The sequence below is a fragment of the Botryllus schlosseri genome, chromosome 7 (genome assembly GCF_051294905.1).
Source record: "Botryllus schlosseri isolate E-star chromosome 7, Bs_hap1, whole genome shotgun sequence".
NCBI classification, from domain to species: Eukaryota; Metazoa; Chordata; class Ascidiacea; order Stolidobranchia; family Styelidae; genus Botryllus; species Botryllus schlosseri.
The window spans coordinates 18,194,422-18,220,429 of NC_137242.1; the positions used below are offsets into that span (position 1 = coordinate 18,194,422).

Here is a 26,008-nt window from a genome sequence, read left to right on the forward strand (position 1 = left end):
TTATACATCGCGTTTGGTTTAGGATTAGAAGTTACATGCTTAGTCAGCACTGTAATCTTCATTCCTTAGACGTCTGCACCACAGAGCAGATCAGTCAGTGATCTGCTTTTCAATCTGTGAGATCATAGTGTCCTATATGGGGTGGACACAAGCAAATCTCACGGCTCTGTGAAATTGGTCTACATCACAATTTCCATTTGGCTAGAGGCAAATTGACGGTAATTCTCGACCGGCTTGCCGAGCGCAAAATACGATTAGACGGGTATCAATCGAAAGCTACCGCGGTATTGATTAGGAAAATATAAATTGTATTCTGCTCGTGACCGTGGAACCCCCAAAATCAGCCTCGAATGTTGCATCGTAACAAAGTTTGGTATTGTGACGCAACAATGCTGTCTGGGAGCAAGTGAGGAGCAGCGCAAATCGCAAGAGTATTGGCAACCGATTAAGCATGAGCATTCACACTCTCACTCTCGTGCGCGCTTGCTTCTGAGCTGGTCAGACGGCATGGTTGCGTCACACTACCAAAGTCCGTTACGATGCAACATTCGAGGTTGATTGCGCCACGAGCAGAATAAACTTATGTTTTCGCAATCAGTACCGTGGTAGCTTTCGATTGATACCCGTTTTATCAAATTTCGCGCAGTAAAAACCGGTCAAAAATTACCGTCTAATTGGCAATATACGATGTGGGGTGGCTCAACAGTTTTAGCACGTATATATAGATCATTGGTATGGAATGAGTGTACTGATGATGATGATCGCCGACCGTAAAACATGCTGCATAACGATCTAGTCCTGGTTAAAGGTATGTTTGGTCTGTTTACGACAGTCATCAGATGCCGTTTTCGTCGACGGAGCCGTATTTACCCTATAATTTCAAATGTCAATATCAATCCACTGTGACGCCACAACTAAACAATCGTGAAGTCATAGCTAAGCAAAAACAATCGAAAACGTTTTAAATAAGGGCCTTGTTTTAAACATGTTTGTTTTAAATTGATTTTTGTTTTAAAAGCAACCCTATTTAGGTACATCAGTAAAAATGCTCGAAATGGTACGCGCATCGAGAAAGTTTGGGAAACACTAATCTAGCTAAAACAAAACACGGAAACACAAATATCTTTCTTGACTCCACGAACATACTTCTCGATTCAACATAATATTAACATATTTGAAAATCCAACAAAGAGGACACCATTTTCAAGTTATTGTAACAGCAACATATGGGATAAAATACTGTCCAAATTCTGATCGCCAGGTAGGTTGACTAAAAAAGACTTCGTTCTCCGTCGATACCTCACATTCGCTTTCCACGGACTGGTTCTGTTCAGTTTACCTTTTTTATTATTTAACCTCCGCAGCAGTTCCATAAAAAGTCGAATATTACGTGTACTTCATGGCGAGTTTGCCTTTTCAGTCATCTCTGTATAGTCGTTTTACACTCAGAACAAAAAGAGAAGACGAATTGAAAGAAATCGCCTTTTCGCGCAATATTTTTAGGCTTAACATCGTCTCAGTGTCGTTCGAAAAATAAATTCGTGCGACATATCCCTGGCATCACAATCATGATGCTTATGGCATTGGCCATATTGTGGTACGCGTGTAACTAGTGTTACACCGGAGCATCTCAAATGGTACGCGAGTAACTTCGGCAAACTTGAAAAATTCCTAATTGAAAAAATATGTTGATCGAGATTTCTAATTCGATTGTACAAGTATGGCCGGGAAGCTTTCATGTCCCTACAGAAAATCTAGAAAAAAGTGTGGGATTGATCGAATGGCAGGAACAATCAAGTATGTCATATTGCTCGCGGCCAAATTCCGCGCATGGTTGAAAGTAATCAGACGTACGGTGATGGTCACTTTTGTGCAATCGCCGAGCAAGCACAGATCCATATACTAGAAAGCTTGAAAAGCTAATTTTATGACAAATGAACAAATATATCAAATCCTTGAATGAATTTTCTGCGCATCGCGAGGTTTGTTGAGTCGGCAATTGCCAGTTATCAAGGCTTGTCACAATTTCAAAACATTCCACTGTAGATCAGCGTAGAAAATTACGCATTCGCAGCAAATCATTTGTGCCAAACTCATCTCATTACCGCTAACTTGTGGTCAAGCCAAAGTATGGTGGCTTTCAGCAATTTCGAGATAGTAAACTCTGTTGCGTCGATATAACGGGGTGATGCGTGAGCTCAATACAAATGCTCGTAATGTAACGCGCAAAGAAAAAATTTAGGAAGCACTGGCTAATTGCTTTTAAGGTGATAACACGACATACCATTCGTTCCGGAACTGTGATATTCCACACATAGCACGCATTATTATGGTAGTTCCGCGGGTGGTTGGGCGACGTAATCTTGCCATAAGTTAAGTCCTCTATGATGGTGCATTTACAAGTTGCTGGAAACAACAGGGATTTATGCTATTAAACGTGAGAATGAGATATTTCATCACGACCAATTTCTCGAATAAATGTAATAATATGATAGAGGAAATATTCACATGTCACATTATAAGTATCCGATGTTAATGTTGAGTTTTTACTTTAGCCACCTTTAGTAACAAGACTGCGCTCATTCTGCTTAGCGTTTTCTGGAAAATCATAACAAAAAGTTTATTCACCGAGGCGAAAGGATCATTTCCAAGTGTATGTGAATTTGTATTAGTTCTATTCGATATATCAAATGTGCTCTTTCCAAGTATATAATTTTTTGTAAAAAAACTTCAATATCCGATACATTCCTTAGGGTAGTGTGATTTGATTCAGCGCCGCGTTTCAAAAATGATTTGATATCTCACTATCCAAGTGACCCGTTGATTAGAGCATCTGCTTAAATGGCTTATAATCACATTAAACTGTCAAGCAATACTTTGCAGGAAAATCTGACTGCATCCGAATAATGATGGTGTTAGAATATTGACTCAGTTGTCTGTAGGGTTGACCATTAACATTCCACTGAATAACAAATACGTGTATTTAGAGGAAGCATTTGACCGGTTCAGCCCGTAGGCAACCACCAGGTCAAAAACGGAACCGCAGATCAAATTAAGTTTGACACCGTTACTCAATTTCCGAAGTGGTTTATGCCTACGTCTGTTAGCTTTTACTATAAGGATTAAACTCCAGTTAATTTAACAATTAGATCTGAGGCTGGTATAATAAAATTTAACATTGAGTCCATGGAAGACAGACCAATGCCCCTATTCAGATATAAATGTCAATGAAATACAACAATGTCAATAAAATAAAGATAACCGATTTGTCTACAATGCTCATTAAAGTAATCAATAAAAGCTTTTGCAAAATTTACCGGGGCATCCTTGTGGGTTGCAAGTTTTATACTCCGAGTCAGTTCCCATACACAGACCCGCTTTTGGACTACATATTCGGGATCTCGTCTTTTTCCCAACATCAGATGCTCCATTGCAACGACCCCATGTGCTCCATGGGCCCCATTCTGAAATAATTGTATTTGAAATTACACTTCAAAGGCATTGAGAGTTTATCCTAAGCTGCATCGAGCGATTGCCAAATTGAAACTTCTTATTCGGGTCGTTAAAATGACGTGTGGAAATTGAACACACAACGTCTGATTCAGTTTGACCATAGTGTTCAACAATGGTGTGAAGACAAGCAAATCTCACGGCTCACTGTGATTTGTTAACGACACACATTCCATTCGGCTAAAGGCAATCTGACAGCAATTTTTGACAGGCTTGCCGACTGCGAAATTTGATAAAATTGGTCTCAATCTAAAGCTACCAGAGCACTGATTATGGCAATCAGACATGGGGTAATCGCGATTAGTAATCGTAATCGATTACAACGATTACAGCATTTTCAAGTAATCGTAATCGCAATCGATTACATTCGAAAAAATTCCGAAGTAATCGTAATCGTAATCGACTACTTCCCATATCTAATCGATTTATTTGTGAAAGAACGATTACTTTTTCTTTGTACAAGGACTACGACATAAACTGAACATTCGTGAACAAGAGATATTATACCAGGTTCGTGATAGCACAAACGTCTGATTTTTAGATGCCATTGCTCATTATTACGTCAGAAGTAGCCAATTAACTTTGCTAGTCCTTGCGTAAGAAGTATCCACAACAAATAGAAATATTCAATGTACGTACATTAGTCTGATTGTAAGAAAACCCGCCGTGCTGTATATCAGGTTATCAAAACGTTCCACACGCCAGTACCTCGCAGCACGATAATTAATCACCACTCTGCCTAGTTTAAAATAGTAACTTGTGTATTGATGTTTGGTTATGCTAATAGTTAAACGCAGTTTGACCGATGCTGCTTGGCGAGCAGTAGGCCTATGTAGTACGTACGTACACCGGACTAAAATATGAAATTTTGTACTTGTCAAATAAAACATTACGGTTTCCATAACGAAGCATTGAAAATCAACAGCTGCATCATAACCGAGCTGTTTTGGCCGCTTCTCGTAACGGCAGCTTGCAGTACATTATCTGTATTAAGTAGAAGGCAGAATTTCATGTTCGCTGCATCTTATTCTCATATGACTCTACTTGAAACGGGCGCCAATCCTCATTTCCCAATTCTTTACTCAACATTGGGACCTGCCGTCATAGCCATGGGCTTATATATCATGTTAACGTGGGTTGTAGCTAGAATCAGGACTAAAACAACAATTCGTCCCCCAGTCCAAACGTTGGTCTTTGGCCCTCATAGGGTGATATTTTCAAGTTGAAGACTGAATTTCGTCATAAATATTGGTAATCGCATTTTAATATTATTACTTTTTATTCCTCTCTCTGCCCCGATGTTCAGATTTACCTGTTGAGCTGGGGGCACGTTATTCATAATTATAACGTCTGGTATCCTGTTTTACTTTCGTGTATGTTGTTAATTCATGACCTCCGGTCTGTTATATAATCAAAAGATATTGTTGTATCCCAAACGGAGCAGACTAAAAGAAAAACTTTCGTGAGACGCAGACACAAATTGTCATGTCTTTAATGCTCTGTGGGTGTCCGGGTGGCATTTTCATTGTGGGCTCAGACTGGAAGGACCGTGGACTATTAGTCACGTCCAGGGCCGTAACAGCACTTCGTCAGCCCCCCCCAAAACGTTGGTCTTGGGCCCCCCATAGGGTGATAAACTTATTGCCAAGACCAGATTGCCAAGACGGGAACATTCGGCGCCAGTCATTTAGGCGCCTATGGACAATTAAACCTATATGTATTTTGTATATATAACGAAGTCTTCGGTCAGCATAACGGCATAGTCCTTTTCGGCAAAGGTTTTCTCGCTGCCGATCGTTCTGGCACACTTCTTGGAGTCTCATGTTATATGACTTAAAACTTGATTGTATGTCTTGGTGGGTCGTGGCGCGGTAACGGCCCAATACCCAATAACAAAGATAAATGGCACCTTGAATTCGCGCCTAGCGCGAAAATTTTTTTGAAAAATTGCATAAATTAAAAAAAATACTCTATGATTTATGCTAATTCACGAAATAATTTTGGGCCCCTTTCGAGCTCGCCCCCCCCCGATTGGGGGGTTTGGGGTGCGGCAGTTACGGTGCTGGTCACGCCCACCCAGCGCGGCTAATAACAATGGACACATACCCTAAGTTTCGGCCAAGGTCTTTCTTTAGTAGCACACTTTGTGAAGTCGCGTGTTGGTCGAAACTGCATATGTCTTTTGGTGTATCGTGGCACGGTATTGACTGGGACCTAAATGCCTATTACTATAAACTAGGGTTGCATTTAAAACAAAATCAATTTAAAGCAAACATGTTTGAATCATGATTTTTGAAGCCATGAAGGCAAGAATGTGGATTGACATTGACAATTAAAAATATAAGGTATATATGGCTCCTTTGACGAAATATCTATCCTATAACTGTTGAACCTACTATTTTGAGGGTTCCAACCATCCCATATCGATGTACGTCAGCTAAATCGGGTGGCTATTGTCCGTATAGGCTCATACAACATGTCTTTTGAAAAGTATTTACACAGTTATGGCATAATTTTTTCAAGTCTTTGTTCAAAACATGTTTTAAGCAAAGTATTTTAAACAACCATTTGTTTTAAATGCAGCCCTACTGTAAATAATGTAGGCTGTGCTTTTTTTGTTGAGGGGAAGACGTATGCATTTCAAAATCAAGCTTATCTAGAGAGAATTTTCAAGTCAATATAATCTCTCGAAAATACTCAATAATTTATGTTGGTCTACGAAATACTTTGAGTTCTCTTCGAGCTCGCTCCTTACCCTATTGGGAAATTTGGGGTGCGCAAGTCATGGACCTGGCAAGAATGCAAATCGTTGGGTGCGATAAATCGTCCTCTATAAAAATGAGCAATAGGTAGGCTACATTAGGACGCAACAAGCAAATAACGCATCTTTTTTAAAGGAAGTTTTGTTATCTCATTAGGCCTTTTCAGCGCAATCCATATATTGTTTTCCAATATAACTTCTAAGATGCAAAATAAATGTAATCGTGAGTAATCGTGATTACTTTTCCAATGTAATCGTAATCGTAATCGACTACTTCCTGATTTTGCTGTAATCGTAATCGTAATCGTAATCGCGTCATTCAGAAGTAATCGTAATCGCAATCGATTACATTCATGAAGTAATCACCCCATGTCTGATGGCAATATAAATTTTATCGTGCCCGTGATCCTGGAACCACTGAAAATCATCCTCGAATTTTGATTGTAACGCACTTTGGTATGGTGACGCAACAATGCCATCAGGAAGCAAATGAAAAGCAGTGCAAACCGCAAGCGTATTGGTCATTGTTGCGCAAGCGATTGAGCATTCACACTCTCACTCTCAATGCGCACTTGCTCCGAGCTGCGGCTGCTTATTACAGAAGGCATTTGTGCGTCACAATACAATACTCCGGTCCAGTGCAAAATAAAATACTGATACTGAGGGGTTCCAGGAACGAGCACAATAAAATTTATGTTATCGAAATCAGTAGTTTTCGACTGATACCAATTTTATCAAATTTCGCGCTCGGCAAGCAGTTCAAAAATTACTGTCAAATTGCCTTAGCCAGATGGAAAGTGTGACGTAAACCAATCGGAGTGGGCCCATGAGATTTGTTGTGTTCACATCATTGTAGGACACTATGGTTTGACCTTGTCGCGTCATTCGGCATACTTTTAAGACCACTATCTTTTTTGTGTGGAGTTCGCTCGAAAGGAGGTACAATAATTAGTTTTTATAATTCTATAAAAAATATTCGAATTAAATCGACAAATAAAGCTTAACATAATCCAATATATTCGTTTATATGAGATTCAATGGACGAGAACCCCGAGATCTATCGATCAGTGGTTGTTAGACTGCCATGATAATGGAGAATCTCGTGCGCACCTTATCGTCATATCAAACAATAAATTGTAAAGAGCAACCATCCAGAATGTTTGAAATCCCAACGCATAGTTTGATGACGTGAGAAGGTTATGACTGTTGAGTTAACCCTCAAATATGAAATTCAAACCATACATAGAGCAGGGTGGAAATTATTTTCCTCCGTGGGCCAAATGAGAAATATATATACGTTGGAGGGCCGAGTGAAAAAATTAGCTATATTTTCCAGCGTATTTTCATTTTATTTCGAAATTACATTTTTAATAAATGCTGCTCAGTGAATGTGTTGATATTAGGTAATCAGAAAGTGACGGTCAATTTTAAAAATAACTATCAGCTGTCATCATTCGAAACGATGTTAAACATGATACATTTTAACTCTTTTTAAATCCCTATATACATTCTTTCATTGGGACTCCGAAATAGTGGTTCTTAAAAATTTTTAGGCACGCCTCCCTTCATGATAGTGAACGATTTCGCCCACACTTACCATGATATCACAAAATATTGAAACGTGCAATCAGAATATGCTAGTCATCCCAACGGTTAGTTTGATGACGTTGAAGATTATGGCTGTTGATGAGAGAACTGTTAAATATAAGCTATAAGCTGAGGTATATAGCGCGAAGCGCCAAAAAAATTTTCAATAAACTTCGGCTTCGCACCACCCTTCTGATGCTTTCACGTCTCCTAGTTCGAGAACCACTGCACTGAAATGTATATGCAATAGTACAAAGCTGATTTTCTTGGTCGCTGTCTTCCGAACAGTGTCTAGGTTAAATAGCCTTTATGTTGAGCGAAGCTTGCAGTTTCTCTGAACTTCGCCCTTCCTTGATCGAGTGTTTCGTGATTTTGTCATAAAACCGACTTTAATTAAAATCCCTAATTTCGGCAAAAACTAAAAGGATGGGTTTACCCCTGACTCCAGTATGCGAATTTTTAGTGCTCTAAATTCTAAACCTAAACCCTCATTGAATTTCAGTTTTCGACTTCCTTTTTTTTGGCATGCCCGTTAATCCTTTAGAGGTGATAGATATGATGAGTCATATAGTAATCGCGAGCACTGATTGACATGTTTTACGAATTAGGGATTTGGAAACATATCACGTCACAAATTGAAACACATACCGTATAATGCGTAATGTGACAATATCAACAAGGAAGGTTTGAACTAAACTATGTGGAAAGAGAGATTTTTTGTGACTTCAATTGCTACTCATACTTTGCCACACTGCCCTTATTTTTAATCTGGATTACGCATCCCAGGTACGAAGGCAGCGTAATCGTGGCATATTAACGAACAGGCTTCAAAGTAAACGAATTTCCTATTCATTTCATACAGCCGATGGTTTTAGTCGTTCAAAAAGCAGGTTTCATGCTTTAAATTCCAAGCAACCTTTCGCGGGCCGCACAGAATAGCTTGCCGAACAGCAGGACATTTATATGACCCATGCATTATTTGGCATTTACACATGTAATTTATGCTACCTTGGTATACATTTGGAAATATTTCAAACCCGCCCTATTCTTCTCTCGGCTCACATATACATTTTACGGAGGCGCAACATTGCGTTTACGGCTGCCAGTTCACTGATGGGGGTCTTAACTTTCACCAATAGCGAGTCTTTACAAAACAAAGTCATCCCAAATTTTATTGGAGCAATTTTAAAGGGTGGAGATTTAGATTTCAGATTGTGGCCTGTGTAATTAAAGAAAAAAAAATTTGGAAATCAATCTTCTGATTTCACGATACCTTTGGTTCATGTAATTTTCTAGATGGTGATACTGCTAGCATTGAGGTACCACACTAAATTTACATGTCATGAGATTCTGTTGCGATTTCCAAATATTCCCGTATGTATATATTATACGATCGGTCTTAGATGAGTAGGAAACATGCATTGCCAACGACAAATGATATAAAGAAACTGGGGCTATATCATTGGTGCATCAGGGCTGCTTAAATGGACATTTTAATCCGAAATAATTAAAGAGCTTATTGGAGGTACAGAATTTCGATATAAATATATAAACCTAAATAATTACAATAAAACGCCGGAACATTTCCACATATCAAAAATAGAATATCACTTGAGAGGTTGGGCAAGTTGCGAAAGTATGGAAAAAGTATCAAATATGGTATGGAAGAAGGTTGCTATGGTATGGAAAATTGTTAAGTATGGTATGGAACAGGCCTGGGCAAAGTGCGGCCCGCGGTGCTATTCTGTGTGGCCCGCGAAAGGTTGCTTGAAATTAAAAATATTAAAACCTACTTTTTAATGTTGCTGCGTTGACTAAAACTATAGGATGTATAAGCTGAACCAGAAATTTACTATTATGCCTGTTTATTAACATGCTGCAATTACGCAGCCTATATATACGTGTCCCACATGCCTAATCCATATTCAAAATAAAGCCAATGCAGCAAATTACGCCATGACAATTAACGTCACAAGAAGTCCCCAAACCTTCTTTGTTGCCATTGTTACATTACGCATATCACGGTCTGTGTTTCAAATTGTTACGTGATGCTTTTCCAAATCCCTAATTCGTAAAACAAGTCAAACAGTGCCCGTGATCTCTATGAGTATATCACCACCCATAAAGGATGTCAAAATAAAAAGAAATCCGAAGGTTGAAATTCAAAGATGGTTCGAAGGACTAAATATTTGTTGAATACCCGTCTTTTTAGGAGTTAGTGCCGAGAACGTCGCCGTGTTTAAGGAGTATAATTTAAGTCGATTCTGTGACAAAAACACGAAGACTTACGCTCGATCAAGACACGGCGAATTTGGAAATAACTGTAAGCTTGGCTCAACAACAAGGCCATCTCGGCAAGCCGCACACTTCTCGGAAACCAGCTACCAAGACAATAAGCTTTATAGTATCCCCAGGACCGTAACTGCCGCACCCGAAGCCACCCAATTGGGAGGCCAGCTCGAAGGGCGCCCGAAATTATTTCGTGAACGAACATAAATTATTGGGTATTTTTTGTAACTTCTTTCAAATAGGCGCGATTTAGAGATCAATGGCTTATAGAATTGGCCATTTCGGCGTCAGTCATTACCGCGCCACGACGCACAAAGATATATGTAGTTTAGGCCAACATGGGATTCCGAGAAGGCACTGCAATTGCAACTGCTGATCAAATTAACTAAGTATAGAGAAAAAAGCTCGACAGCGAGAAAACTTGGGCCGAAAAGGACTGCCCTTACGCTGACCGAAAACCACGATGTCTAATTGTCCATAGGCAATATTTGCCAGTGAAGAAATACCAATTGGGAATTGTGTGCGTCTTTTAGTTTAGTATGCTTTGGCGATTTCAATATCTTTTCTCATAGCAGACAGGAGGTCACGAAATAACATGCAACGAAGTATTTATACCAACTGGCCCTCACGAATATTTCCAAGACAGCACCTCACTCAGCTCTAGCGGTGAAACTGATACCTAGGCTTAGAGAGGTTAAAATAATATAGCAATATATATGCAATCACCAATATTATTGACCGATTGAATCATGAATCATGGAAAAATTCCGCGCTTCGCGCGATTAGGGCATAAAACGTTACCGATTAGTGTATACAACGAATCTCCCTCAGAAGTAGTGTTAAAAACGTGCATCCCGATGGGGTTCGGTCTAGGGGCGAAGCCCCCAAGGAGTTTGATTTATAACTGTATGGGGGGCACAAGACCAAAGTTTGGGGGCGGACGAAGGGTTGTTTCAGCCATCCCAAACACTTTATATTGCATTGATAGAAAAACGCTGATAGGGGTTTAAAGAAGGATCAAAATGTATCATGTTCAACATTGTTTCAAAATATGACGGCAAATAAATATTTTTTTTGGTAATTAACCGTCACTTTCTCATTCCCAATATTAACACATCCACTGAGCAACTTTTAACGTAACTCACTGCTTTCAATTTAGAAATAAAATCAATACGTTGTAGAATAGAGCTAAAATTTCTGACTCGGTGCGCCAACATATTCTATGATTCTTATTTGGCCCGCGGAGAACAATAATTGCCCACCCCTGGTATGGAACGATTGGAGCGGGTATGGAGTATGGAAAATTCCCATTCCATACCATACCATGCCCTGTTAAAATCTAGCGTCGATATATGAAATGTACAATGCATCTACAACATTTAAAATATTATTATAATTCAGATGATGATTGCCGTTGTTGAAACTTGTAAGTTTTAGCACAAATGAAACTCATTACTAGTTAATGAAAAATCATTGGAACGATGGAACACCTCTTTATGCGGTGAAATACCACAAGTGCAAGAAGGGCTGCTCAGTTCAGAAAGTTCTTCAGGATGCTACAATATCGTTAGTGTAACACAACATTACACTGTGCAATACGCCCAATTCCATGGTCACAAGATGCACTCTTGATTTCTAGGTTTAGACTAGTGTGAGAAATTGATTGCTGATGTCAAGCGTCATGTTAGGTTTAAATTGTCTTAATGATATCACCACATCTTGCATCACTTTCAGAAAGAAAAAAAACGAAGGGAACTGATGCAGTCAGATCTCACAGAAGCAGTTACCATCACACCTGACAGATGAACCACGTTATTTTCCATGACTCGTCAATTGATTCTATTTATTAATGCCGGTAGCATGGTAATTTGTGCCGATGGGCAAAGGCAAAAGGGTGGTGTACTGTACCTATACCGGTATTATTTTGACCAACAACAAGGAAAGTATAATGCTACTGTTGTATCAACAGGGGTAGTCGGTAACGAGGTACTTCGACTTTTTGAAGTACACCATGTAGATTTTGCGAACTTGCACTCCTTCCTCAAGGGCTTATGATTTCACATAACTTTTACTTGACACTTTTGTAGGCCAAACTAAGCAGAAAATAAGTATTTTACTCACTTGTAAATCACTAATACTTGGGTAGAAACGTTGTTACTTCAACTTGACTACCGACAGTGGTTACTATCACCACCTCTGTATATCAAATGCGTAATCACCCTACTCCAGTGGTTCTCAACCTTTTTGTCTTCGCAGACCGCTTTTGGACCGTCACGGACCCCGCGAACCCCTAAAAAGCTTTAGCTCAAATTTAGCTCAAATATCGTGCAATCGTCATCTGTCTTGTGCAAATGATATTCGTAGGCTAGTGATAACCAGCAGCAAAATGACTTTAAAGAAATAACATCATACTATTTATGTAGAAATTGGACTAAATTTTGTTATTTCAAAGTTAATTTTGCAACTGCATTTCTTGAAACACGTGGTCGTGTCTCGAAAATCCGCGCCGTCGATTTGATATAAACGAGTGCCGAAAATCCATTTCCACAAAGATTATGATGATGAGGTGATGATGATTGTAATCAAAACGTGTAACGCTTCTGACGACACATTTGGGTATGATCGCAAAAAATATGGCACCAAAATTGATAAACAATTTTTTAATGAACAATAAACGTCAAGCCTGATGCTGATTTTTATCAAGCAGCTCATCTTGGGTGTCGGATTTCAAAGACTACTCCAATTCGTTTCGACACCTTACTATCTTTTCATTGTATCACAATTTTGTGGTGTTTTGAAATGATGAAAATATTATTAAAGTCATGCTGATACTAACTGAAGTTATCATGGAGAACGGCTATGTATATCACAGGAGAAAATGGATTTTTGTTAACATTTCGAAGTCACCGTGAATGACCTTACTAATCCAACTTCGAATTTTTCCACAGTCCCTAACAAAATATCGCGAAATAGAAAAATATATGTATCAGTAAGCTATGTTTCCTCTAGCTGCGCAAGTGCGCAGTACCGACACAGTCTCTGCGGACAGAAAATCCAAGTTGCGCAAAAAACTCCGAAGTGATGACCCTTTTTTAGTCGTTACACACTGTTGTCCAAGGGTCTGCGCAGTGAGTTAGTCAGTGTGCGCAGACTCGTCAAAAATTGGAGGGAACATTGTGAGAAAGCTATTGGTAATTTGGCAATTAAAATGAGTCGGAACAGTAGGATATTTCAACTCAGACGGCCATTCTTTTGTTGTGAGTTCTGGAGATTTACTACTTATGTAGCGAAAGTGCCTCGCAATTTGACTGGTTTGGAAATACAAATTCAGGTTATCAACTATTTTGAAAATTGAGAGACTCTGCGGACCCCTTGAAAATGCTTCGCGGACCCATAGGGGTCCGCGGACCACCGGTTGAGAGCCGATGCCCTACTCACTCGTTAGCTAAATCGCCTTCACTAAAAACAATATCTTTACTAGCACTCAATTCTTTTGCTCAATAGATATATTAATGAATGATTAAAATCGAATCCTTTATAGTTGTCAGGACTGATTTCTTTTCTGGTTCTCGTCACTACGCATGAGGGTAAAATTTTGTTCTACTTTTTGAGTGCCTTCCATATTGCTGCCTAAAATATGCTGTGTCGAGAATCAATCTGTTCAATTATACAGAAAAAAATATGTGATACAATTAATACAGAGATAGGTCAACCGGTCACGTACCAAGCTGAGCTCCCTACATCATTTGGATTCGCTGCCTGCTGACATAACCTGGCACAGCGAGCACTGGCATCTAAAGATGCAACGCAGATTTGAACAGATGCCGGGTAAGTGATGAGAGGGGTTGTTGAAATCACAATTAGATGGTGCCTTGCCATGGGTTCGGATTAGGAACATGGACGTCGGAAGTCGGTAGATTAAGAGGCGTTGTCTATATCAGTGCTCTTCAACCAGGTGTTTCGTACACCCCTGGATGTACCATAATTTTTAAAGGGTGTGCCACTCGGATGGGGTGTACAAGGGTGTACCAGATCCGCATTATAATGAACCGATCAGACGATGACTATAGCTATCACAATAAATAGCCTACGCCAGTTTATGCTTCATCACAGGTTGACTGGATGTGTAATATCGTAGAATGTGATGTCATAAGCAATTGTTTCTCGTAATTTAACCTTTGGTAATGGACTTATAATTTCCATTCAGGAGTAGAACAGGGTGGAGTTAGCATATGTGTTCAGCTTCCGATATCTGTCTGATGATTCTCCAGGAGCCACGGCTATAGCTAATACGTTTTGAATTGGTGCTTCCCGCGGCAAGCTTATAAATAGCGCATAATACATGATTGCGCAGCCTGGGGATGGAGTTCGCGAACCACTGCGTTAGATGGTGATCCAGTAACCTCGAGCCTGATTCGTATTTAGCATTTCCTATACGTTGCAGCCTTGCTAAAATGCTCATCCCTATTTCGGTTAGGCCAGGGGTGCTCAACCTGTGGACGTACGGCCACATTCAGCTGCAAAACCATAATTTTGCGACCGTCTAAACATATTTAAATTAGCGTGTGTTGGCGGCCGTCACTATGCAACCAATTGTTGCTGGTTCGATTCCCGGCTCTGCCATGTTTCTATGTGTCGGAGGTTTATCTGGGCTCCTCATCGCCGACCCCCCTGTTAACGTAGCGTCTTGTAAAACCTAGAAGAAGAGTGAGCCGTGCTCCAAAGTCAGCAGCATAGTCCTGAAAGTGGACGCACGTAAGCGAGAGAGAATGAAGAGTGGGTGCGCGCGTGCAAGCGAAAGTCGTCCTCATTACCCAAAGCAAGACACTGAACTTTTTGAAATGCACTGTAGTGGCGCACAAATCCTAAACAGGCGATTACCGCCACTGTCATTGATGTGTAAGAAAAATAATAGTAATAACAATACAAACAATCCTTATGGGAGGCCAAGAAATAACAACATGCAACAAAGTGATTAACAAAAACCGGAAGATGCATCATCATTAATATTGTGCTTAACATTTTCGAAGACACCCTTCCATCAGCTCTTCAGGTTAATCTGATCACGTGAGCTTAGAATGAATAAATTTTTGACAGTAATATGTGAAACTACCAACATTTTCGACGAAATCCATTCAATGTCAAAATTTTCGCGCGCGGCGCGACTACTCACGAAATTTTAGTATCTTTTCTTGACATTTATACTCGCGATTTTGGTACATAATTATATATTGTAAGCCTGCTGGGATGTTTTGCTTCAACAATAAGAAATTTACTCAAGGCATATCTCAAGGAATGAGTGAAGGCACAGAACGCCGCAATTGCTCTCCGCGGTGTTAAGTTCCCTGCAGCAAATTTCATATGAGTATTTGTCGTTCATGAGTCATGGCGACTTCCCGTTAGAATGCGGACGTATTGTACATGTAATCGAAAAGCGGCTGTATGCGGCCGACGCAGCAGTATCGGTGTATTGTATGGCAAGGGTGTACGAAATTTGAAAAATGGTAAAATGGTGTACCACGACGAAAAAGGTCGAAGAGCACTGGTCTATATCATATACAATTGATACCTTCGTCTTAAAATTTCTCCGAATCACTTTTACTTCTGGATCTATTACTGCTGCTATCTCTTTACATTATGATGTAACGGTACTAACTCACAAGAGTGGACAAATGCGTTGGATTGCCTTGGCAAGTTTACTCAAAGTATGACGTCATAGAACGGATCACTGACTCGAAATTCGTTTCTCGTAAGGTCGGGATTCTCCGCATTAAACTTGGAAATTCTTCGCTCTGCTGCATTTTTCAGCAGTGGTTTAGATCTAGAAATGTTCTGCATAACAAGCACTTCATTTTAAGACAAAGTTGTACTTGACGCTGTAGAATCAGTGGTTCCCAACCTTTTTATCCTAATTCCCCACCTCCGATTTATTCCGAGCCTTCTTTCCCCACCTAAAACCTCTATATCCATATCTACCCTTTAAAGTGCTACCTCAAATAAAATTTTGCAAGACTTTGCTCAGTAAATAGTACGTGCTATGGGTGATAGTTAAGATCCCCGGAATTGATCAGCACACAATAAAATTAACGCAGCGGTGAACTGGTAGCCGCAAACGCACCTCCGTAAATATATGTATCCACCCCGGCGCGCAGCCAACAGAAAAATAGGCGAGGTTGAGAATTTTCCAAATGTTTCGGGGTAGCATCAATTTACCTACGTAAATGCCGAATAATACATGGCTCAGATAAGCTTCTTGATGTTGACGATATATTAGGCTTACCATATTTTGGAAATCTAAAAAGAGGACACTTTTTGAGAAATTTGAGACTTGCAAAACCGGAGTAGAATTCTCAAAAACCGGTGTATTTTTCCTACTTTGTGATCGATTGACTAAAAGAAAAAAAGGTCATCTTTTCCGCTCAGAGCTCAAAATACCGTTTTTTTTCCGCATTGCTAGGTGGATGACTAAAAAAAAAAAGAAAAAAAGGTCATCTTTCCGCCCAGAGCTAACATCACCGTTTTCACTCCGAAATACCCGCCGGAGCGTCACTTCTGTGCTTATGTACGGCATATCACTTGCAATTTGCTTTAAATCTGACCTAAATTTTCAAAAAAGAGGACAAAATCCCAAAAAAGAGGACAAAAGGGTGTCCTCCGAGGTCACTTTCAAAAAAGTCAAAAAAGAGGACAAATCCTCTTAAAAGAGGACGTATGGTAACCCTACGATATATATATAAGCCGCTGTAAACTACACTTTCGCACAATACTTAAATAACTTGAAATAACATAAATATTTAATCTCATTTGTACTGAGTCCGGATGTGCTATCAATTAGCGAGTCTACGATCTCCCTTGAATAGATGCTCAGCAATATGAGCTCTTATTACAACGAATGAGAATTTTTCCACCATTACGTTTCGTGACCAATGATGGTGCACAAATGAATAAAAACATTTCTGGAGATAGCGTGTCGATATCCAGGCGATTCTCGCTAATTGGAGGCACTGATAATATGAATCGCTGAATTGCAAATGAGCTATGAAGTATTCGGTCGGCATTTTAAAACGACATTTAATAAAGGAGAATATTAATGTAAAGATTTTTTTTAAACTGAGTCTATATTTCCCACCAGCAATCCCGAAATTTCCCACCAGTGGGGAATTCCTCACCGTTTGGGAACCACTGCTGCAGATGACTTGTAACTTTGCACAGCACCCATGAGCTGTCCAATTAGCACGCCAAGGTGCCGTTGCATCCCGTTTGAGGAGCAATGTTTGAAAATGTATACAAAATGAATAAAACTCAGCATAGGACTGGTGAATCAAATTCTAGAAATACATTCTTATTGTGTTCTGTGGCAGGTTACATGTCCTGTTGCTGCTGAAAAGTTCAGAACCTCTGACCTGGACAAACCAACTTCATGTAGAACGAGATTCCTAAATTGAGACTACAGTCATCGTTGTTGCGGAGATTTCGTAAACTTCACGAAAAAGTCGGAGATTTGTTTTTTTAAGAGATTTATTACTGGTTAGGTCAGATTGGACTATATGGATGGGTTTTGGGAAATGTCCCAAACAATATCATGGACGAGTTGACAAAGGGTATATTCAGGACATTCAGCACGCGTCGAATTCACGAAGGCCTGAGTCATGTACCCCATGTTCACATAATTACGGAATGACACAATAATAGTTGAAGAATCTAACTATTCTAACATCTTCATACGGCATCACCTCGAGAATCGTGTCAACGGGATGGAGCATCTATACTGGTCTCGCACCACCGACGCAACTTGCATATGCTCATTCTTGATTGTCCTAGGTAGGTCAAGACTTACAAATCAAAGTTTTATAATGGAGCATTCCAATCACACACATCCTTTATTTAATTAAATTATCAATTGTATTTTGAACGGAATTCAATTCAGCATATGTTTGTTGAGAAATCGATTTTAGTATCAGATAAATAACTTCTTGTCTGGCCCATAGCGAAGAGAGCATATTTGCGCTTAACGGGGTGAGTCATATCTTTTGACAATCACAGTCATTAACAGAGGTGGTCAAAGTAGTCAAGAAAGCTACTCAAGTAGAAGTAGAAGTAGCGAAGAAAAAAATCTACTCAAGTACAAGTAGAAGTACTTCTTCCGTGAGCACCCTAGAACTACTTGAAGTAGAAGTAGAATTGACTGACTTTAAATCTACTCAAGTAAGTAAGTAGTTTCAGAAAAGTCAAAAGTCAAATATACGCTCTCGTTGACTGTCTATAAAACTAACTCTTAAGATGACGATTCTGTCACTCAAATGAGGTGTCTTATCATTGATACACAACCACACCAATGTTCAATGAATGCAACTTCTTTAATTCGATTGGAGGATGTACTTATTTGAACAGCTTCCTGGAGGTACAGAACTTCAATACACAATTGAATAGTATATTCATATTGAAATGAACCCGAATATTGTGCCTAGGAGTCAACTTTTATCTAAATACACCAGCCAAGGCTGTGTTAACAAAACGAGTTTGTGTACCATCTAAAAATAGTACATTTAACGCTCTCGTGTTCGAAATTCCATGCTGGTGACGTCATATTTTGTGATACGATTGTTGATAAACGATGTTCTTTTGAATTTTCTACTACAGAGGTTCTCAACCTATATGTCTTTGTGGACGACTTCTGGACCGTCATGGATCCCTGCGGACCTCCTCAAATTTAAGTTCAAATTTAGCTTAATTATTGTGCAGCGGTCATCTATCTTGTGTCATAATTAACTGTAGCCAGGCTAGTGATAAATAGTAACGAATGACTTTTCTTCTAATTAACAACATACAATATGTAGAAATAGGATAGACCCTTTATTATCTTAAAGCGAACTCCACAGCTGCATTTCTTAAAATAGGTGGTCGTGTATCGAAAATCGACGATTTCGATTCGATATTACAGTGTGCCGAAATTCTATTTTCACGAATATTGATGGTGACGAATGTAATATTAACATGAAACGCTTCCCACGACACCTTTGGGTATTGCAACATTCATGATATTACATGACAACTCACTCACCTAAAGTGAGAAACGGATTTTTCAATGAACGCCCAACCTAGTCATTTCTATCTAGCAGATCATCTTGAAGTTGTTTTTAGCAGTTATGAAGCGAAACTCCTCATTTCTCCCTTTGATTAAAAAATTTAAAATAAGGTTATCAATCATTTTGCAAATTTGGTTTGGTTGATAACCGCTGCTACTATTTGCTGACCACTACCCCTGAGGAGTGTCAGCCGAAAATATTCGGATTCATTTCAATATGTATATGTATATGTATTTACAATTCAAATGTACTTATTATTCAACTTGATGAGTAGCTGGTTCTCAAAATTTTTGGAACCAATGTTTGCTCGCTTCGGGGTGAAAATAAGTCCCGCCGAGCTAAAAAGTCTCTCACATGCAGCAGATGCCGGCAAACCTGTATTCAGTCTTAGAAATAGCTTTTTTAGGGCGGGCAATGTCTTCAACACATTCATATCCCGAGATTTGGAGGACAAGTATGTCTCCAATTCAGTATGTGACTTAGAAGCAGAGCGGCTGGATTTCTCCATCGTAGAAAAAAAATCCTCCTCCTCATCCTCTTCGGAGGTTGACTCGGATGGCTTACTCTCTTCTTGCAAAAGCTTTTTTTCAAGTACACGAGACTTTTTTGGATTGTAGTGTCGTCTAACGTCCAGTTAGTTTTGAATTTTGGCAGCAAAATAGCTGCGCTTATCAACTGTTCATCCTCGATCATTGTAGCAAATTTGACTTTTATGCCAGTAATAATGGCATTTGCCAATGTTTTATAATGAGAAGATGAATCCTGTATTCTCTCAAGCTTACAGAGCAACTGCTGGAGTGTTGGAAGAAGCCAACCCATATAAGCATTCTTCTCCGACTGTAGTATATCAATTGCCTTGGCAACCGGTTTCATCACAGCACAGTAATCTTTGACAAAATCCTGCTCTACGGCAGTCAGCATTGACACTTCGAAGGAATGGAAAACTTTCCTCAGTGCTGCTTACCCTCTGTTTCTGGTCAATATTACTACAATTCTCTCCACGGCTGGATACATCGAATTCCATCTTGTACAGATTGGCCGAAGGAATTGAATACCACATTCAGCATCCACAATCTCGGCAGCCGACGTAGAACGGCCTACTTTATTCCACACCGCAGATAGTATTCCAAAAGTAGAGCGATTGAGCTTTTTGAATTTTTCATCCTTCATTTCAGCATCCAGTGCATCTTTTTTAGCAATCAAATGTAGAATGTGACAAGCGCAACGTTGACGTGGCGGTAGTTTGTACTCCAAACTTGGTTGTTCATCAAGTAATTCTGTAGCATTGGCAAATTCCACTGCGTCCTCCTCATCACCACTGCCATCACTGTCGCCGTCGTTGTTATCATCATTATTTCCAATTAAATAGTATATTCATATTGAAATGAACCCGAATATTTTCGGCTGACACTCATCAGCGGTTATCGTCAGCAACTAGTAGAGAATTGGAAAGAACATTGTATATCAACAATCGTATGACAAAATATGACGTCACCAGCATGAAATTTCGAATGAGAGAGCGTTCAATGTACTATTTTTAGGTGGTACAAGAACTCCTTTTGTTGACAGAGTTTTGGTTGGTGTATTTTGATAAAAGTTGATTCCAAGGCACACAAATGGAATTGTGAACGGCCTCGCCCTACGATTCGAAATCGGTCGTCTCGATAATTATTCGCACAAATCGGAATATCCAACAGATGTTTGCCGATGGCAGAATTAATGGCCTTTGATCGATCAGCATCAATCTTAAGTGGATGAGTTAAGGGTGAGCTTTTCACATCGCGTGACGCACGTGTTCTGATAAATCTGGGGACATGTTGGTTTATGCGGTCCTGCAGACGTCTTGACGTTCTTCCCACGTAGCCACAATCACAGTGGCACCTATATTCGTACACTACATTACTTTGTTGAAGTGCAGGAAGCACATCGTTGCGTGTTGAAGGGAGCAGTTGTGTTGTTGTAAAAATCACATTGGTTTTGACTGTGTCGTAACATTTACCATTTACCGCATAAACCAACATGTCCCCAGATTTATCAGAACACGTGCGTCACGCGATGTGAAAAGCTCACCCGTAACTCATCCACTTAAGATTGATGCTGATCGATCAAAGGCCATTAATTCTGCCATCGGCAAACATCTGTTTGATAATCCGATTTGTGCGAATAATTATCGAGACGACCGATTTCGAATCGTAGGCCGTTCACAATTCCATTTGTGTGCCTTGGAATCAACTTTTATCAAAATACACCAACCAAAACTCTGTCAACAAAAGGAGTTCGTGTACCACCTAAAAATAGTACATTGAACGCTCTCTCATTCGAAATTTCATTCTTGTGACGTCATATTTTGTGATACGATCGTTGATATACAATGTTCTTTCCAATTCTCTACTAGTTGCTGACGATTACCCCTGACGAGTGTCAGCCGAAAATATTCGGGTTCATTTCAATATGAATATACTATTATTTAATTGTATATTGAAGTTCTGTACCTCCAAAAAGCTCATCAATCATTATTTCCAAACACAGAAAAAGCCTTTAAAAAATGGAGCCATTGTCAGTTGTTGTTTTTACAATTTTATCACGTATGCCATATGTAGAATGCACATCGTCAATGGCGCTTGCAAGCGTATCATAGGTGTGTGAGCCTTTCAAGCGCTGACACGCTAATGCGACACTCTGTCTCTCTAGGTTGGAATCTTCTATCCAGTGAGCAGTAACTCCTATATAGCTTCGACGTCTTGCTGATCAGCAATCCGTCGTTGTCGCAATGTAGTCGACCTTACTCATTGCGGCAATAAGGTTTCCCTTCACCGTTTTTGCCGTCTCGTCCATCTTCCTCTTCAAAGTTGCTCTACTGATTACTTGAACACCAAAATCACCCATTAGGTCCTTGAATGAGGGTAACTCCACAAAACTGAATGATAGGGCACCTTCTGCAATCAGACGCATTATATTTTTTTCAAATTTGTCCTGGGAAGCTTTCCTATTAAATTCCAGATCCGTTAGCTTTCTCTGTTTGCTGGTGGTGGCAGTGTTGGTAGTAGCAAGCTTTCTCTTATTTGCTCTTCTTGTCAGATCCTGATAATATTCATGGTTCTTTGATCCATGCTTCGCCTAAAAGGAAATACAAACTTATTACCGGAAAACCTCAAATACGTGCAAAATTTAGATGTATGTGAACTTACATGATCAAACAAATTTGACCTACTTCACAGAGACAAAGCACAGAACAATTTCAATATCAGTTATGGGAGGGGTAGTTGGCAGACCGATTTAATGAAGGGGATCATAGCCTATGTAACAAATTACGTAAAAAATACACTTGCTATTCGACTGCCGTGCAAAAATATTACAAACTACAGAAAATATCAGGAATAACAAATATTTTATATTCGTAATATGGCATATGCTGTTAATTTCATGAGCCAGGTGAAACTTGAACATCCGGCCAGAAGAGACACTCAAATTGTTTTTAAGTAGGGCCATTTTTTGACATGTCAAAGTTGCGGCATTAGGTCAAAAAATTATCATGTTTGCACTTTTGGTGAACTTATCATTTGACATTTTACAGTATGCAGCCTACTTTATAGGCATACCATTGTAGGCGGTCAATTATCCACTTGGCGTGAATCATAATGGTCATTTTAAATATATAGGCTTATATGGTTTTATGCTCAACGTACCGCAATATCCTAACTGAAGCAAAACTGCGTGGGCGCTGCTTCTTAAATCAATAAGCGCATAATGAATAATTGTGATGTATCGACAACATTGTCAGAATGAAGCAACGCGGTGTGTCACCAGCAGTAGGGCTGTTCAAAAATAGTTTTTTTCCTGAATCTTGCTGGTTACGTGATTAAATCGTTAGATTGCCTTGAAAAACGACGCACACCAAATTTTAATTCGTTCCAACCAATAATCGCTGATTTCGTACAGTTTGAAAATTTTGAATTTACCCAAAGATGCAAAAAAAAATTTTTGTCAAATTTTTCTGTCAGCCCCATGAAATTGTTGCGCTGTATTCAAAGACGATGCAAAACAAATTTGACTCAATTCCAACCCGTAGAAGCTGAGTTATTAGAGTTTTTCGATGATAATTGTTGGATGATCCACCGAACAAGGATAATCGCTGAATTACCGAAGAAAAACTCAAATATCTCCGCTTCTACGGGTTGGAATTGAGTCAAATTTGTTTTGCATCGTCTGTGAAGACAGCGCAACAATTTCATGGGGTTGACAGAAAAAATTTGACAAACATTTTTTTTTTGCATCTTTGGGTAAATTCAAAATTTTCAAACTGTACGAAATCAGCGATTATTGGTTGGAATGAATTAAAATTTGGTGTAAGTCGTTTTTTAAGGGAACCTAACGATTTAATCAGATAACCAGCAAGATTCAGGAAAAAAAGTTTTTTTTGAACAGCCCTAACCAGCAGTGTACGCAACCAGTCAACAACTGCTGCTGTTGAACGTTCTTTCTCCCTTCTTGGCAAACTACTTATTATAAGGATATACACTTTCTACCCGAGAATGTAGGAGAGTATGTTTCGCTCCACTACAACAAGTTTTAATTATCTCTACCACAATGCGTGATGTAACTACTGGAATTCTTCATAGGTCGAGATTGTTGAAATAGAAGTTTTTTCATTTAAACATTTGTCAGTTTTCAGGTCAAAAAAACATACATGGACAGACAGTTCCAACCAGAAATGAAGAAGAAATGAAGATAAGTAGTGCATTTCAAACATTATGTGGGAAAACACCTAATCTACATACACGAGGTCAAAATTCGGTCAAAATCAACTTTTTTAAGGTCAACAAATGTCAAAATCTTTTCTTTTTAAGGTAAAAAAACGATCTACTTCTAAGCTTAAAGATAATTTCTGAGCACAATATGTTGATGCTTCACAACTAGTAGCCTAAGTGAATCAGATATTCGGTCAATAATACATACAGCACGGGTATAGTTACTGGATTTTATAAATTGATTTGCTCAAAATCAGAAATTATTAAACCATGCTTGTTGGAAATAACCCATTTCAACAATCCAATAAATTACTGGAAGTAGACAAATCATATCTTACCATAATATGCTTCCCTAAATTGGAGGGGGAATTGCAGTATGCAGAGATTTCCGTTTTCTTCGGCTGGCATTGAATACATGCAAACTTCAGCGAGTTTCCCTGTCGTGCTTTGAACTCAAACAAAGGTGCCAAATAGGGCCATGGATTATCATGATTGGCGTCCATGTCACATGAAGAATCCTCAACGATCACTATACTAATAGCAATAACCACGTGTACATGTACGTACGTATGCAGCAACTTCATAACACAATCTGAAAATTCATATCAGTATTATTCTCAGTATTGACATCATACCACTCTAGAAACCCACGGAATGCGCCTAGGATTCACCCGTCAAAAATTAGGACCATTGCGAATCAGGTTAGTGCTCTGTCTGTCCACGTTATGTATTAAGCAGTATAGCATATTTTTCACAGGATACCGGTAGTCAACTGCCTTGCGTGATTTGAAACAATACCATACCATGCTGAGCAGGCCTGACAGAATTTAGCTCCATACATTGGATTATCATTTTGAGACTTAATACATTTCTACTCAACTCTCACAAATATGGTTAGAACGATCAATGAATGTGAAAGCGAACAGCTACTTCTATCCATCGCATACAGTGTAAGAGCAATAAATGGGATGGGAAACCCTACACAAGAGTGCCCATTAAACATGACAGCCCGCGAATCCGTGCTCATAAACCACAGCGTGCAAAGTTATGCTTATCACACTTAACTGTAAGTCAGCAGCCAGTTTTCCAAACCACACCGAGAAAGACCAATACCCCGCCAAAAAACCGACATGTGCGAAGCACAGCAGCAGTGGAGTGGAACTAAGCTGAATGTTACGATGGTTTAACACTTGTGTCTTTATTTCGTCATAATCGATATCAGGATGCTCAGTCAGGTGTGATATATATTACGTAGCGCGTGCACTGTCGTGTTCTGTGATGACAGGACGACCTCGACGTAACGAAAATGACCTTACCGTAGCATAATACTTCTACTTGACAAACTGTAAATAGCGAAAAGTAAGTAAGTAAGTCACTGCATTTTGTGAAGTAGAAGTAGCGAAAATCAGATCTACTTGAGTAAGTAGTACAAGTAGAGCAAAACTACTTGAGTACTTCGAAAAAGTAGAAGTACTTCGTTACTGACCACCTCTGGTCATTACTACAGTTGGACCACCCTTGAAGTTGCCAGTGCAGTGGACGAGATTTGACAAATGCAGCCACGTTGTCGGGCATCGATACGAAAATCACACATATACCGGAGTTAACATTATCGTGGCCCAACAGCGTAAGCATCCTGCTTAGACCTAAACGGATGCACAAATTATGATAACCTTATGCTCTTGATTAAAACGGTGTTCTAACTAAATTTACGGTGATCCACCCTCGAACGAAGTTTTGTTGCTCATTTCCTTGATGTGGAATTGTACAGTGATCGACTCAAACTCTAAACTTTACGTTGAACATACAGCGTTATCTGATTTGGTGGTGTTAAGGATCTATGGTAAAAAGGAAACAGAAATTAATATCACGTACCTGCGCACGGTAAGGTATTGCAGACTGAAGATTCACTTGACGTCCCCATGCAAACGCCAGGCCCCCGACATGTTCGGGTCCTCCTCTGATTACCTCCACCGCAGGTTACATCGCACCCACTTGAGGTCCATGGTGACCACTTCCCTGAAAAA

The 26,008-nt window shown here is 39.5% G+C and overlaps 1 protein-coding gene across 6 annotated transcripts in view; it reads right to left on the reverse strand.

Moving 5' to 3' along the window:
- LOC145442780 (uncharacterized) overlaps positions 1-26,008 on the reverse strand; it is a 290,597-nt gene that overhangs the window by 93,555 nt on the left and 171,034 nt on the right. For all 6 annotated transcript variants that reach the window (XM_080320766.1, XM_080320768.1, XM_080320767.1 and 3 more), the window contains 3 exons: positions 25,857-26,000; positions 3,318-3,464; positions 2,285-2,406 (listed from right to left, as the gene is read on the reverse strand). In XM_080320766.1, the coding sequence (XP_080176892.1) occupies positions 2,285-2,406; positions 3,318-3,464; positions 25,857-26,000 (413 nt within the window). The remainder of the gene's footprint in view (positions 1-2,284; positions 2,407-3,317; positions 3,465-25,856; positions 26,001-26,008) is intronic.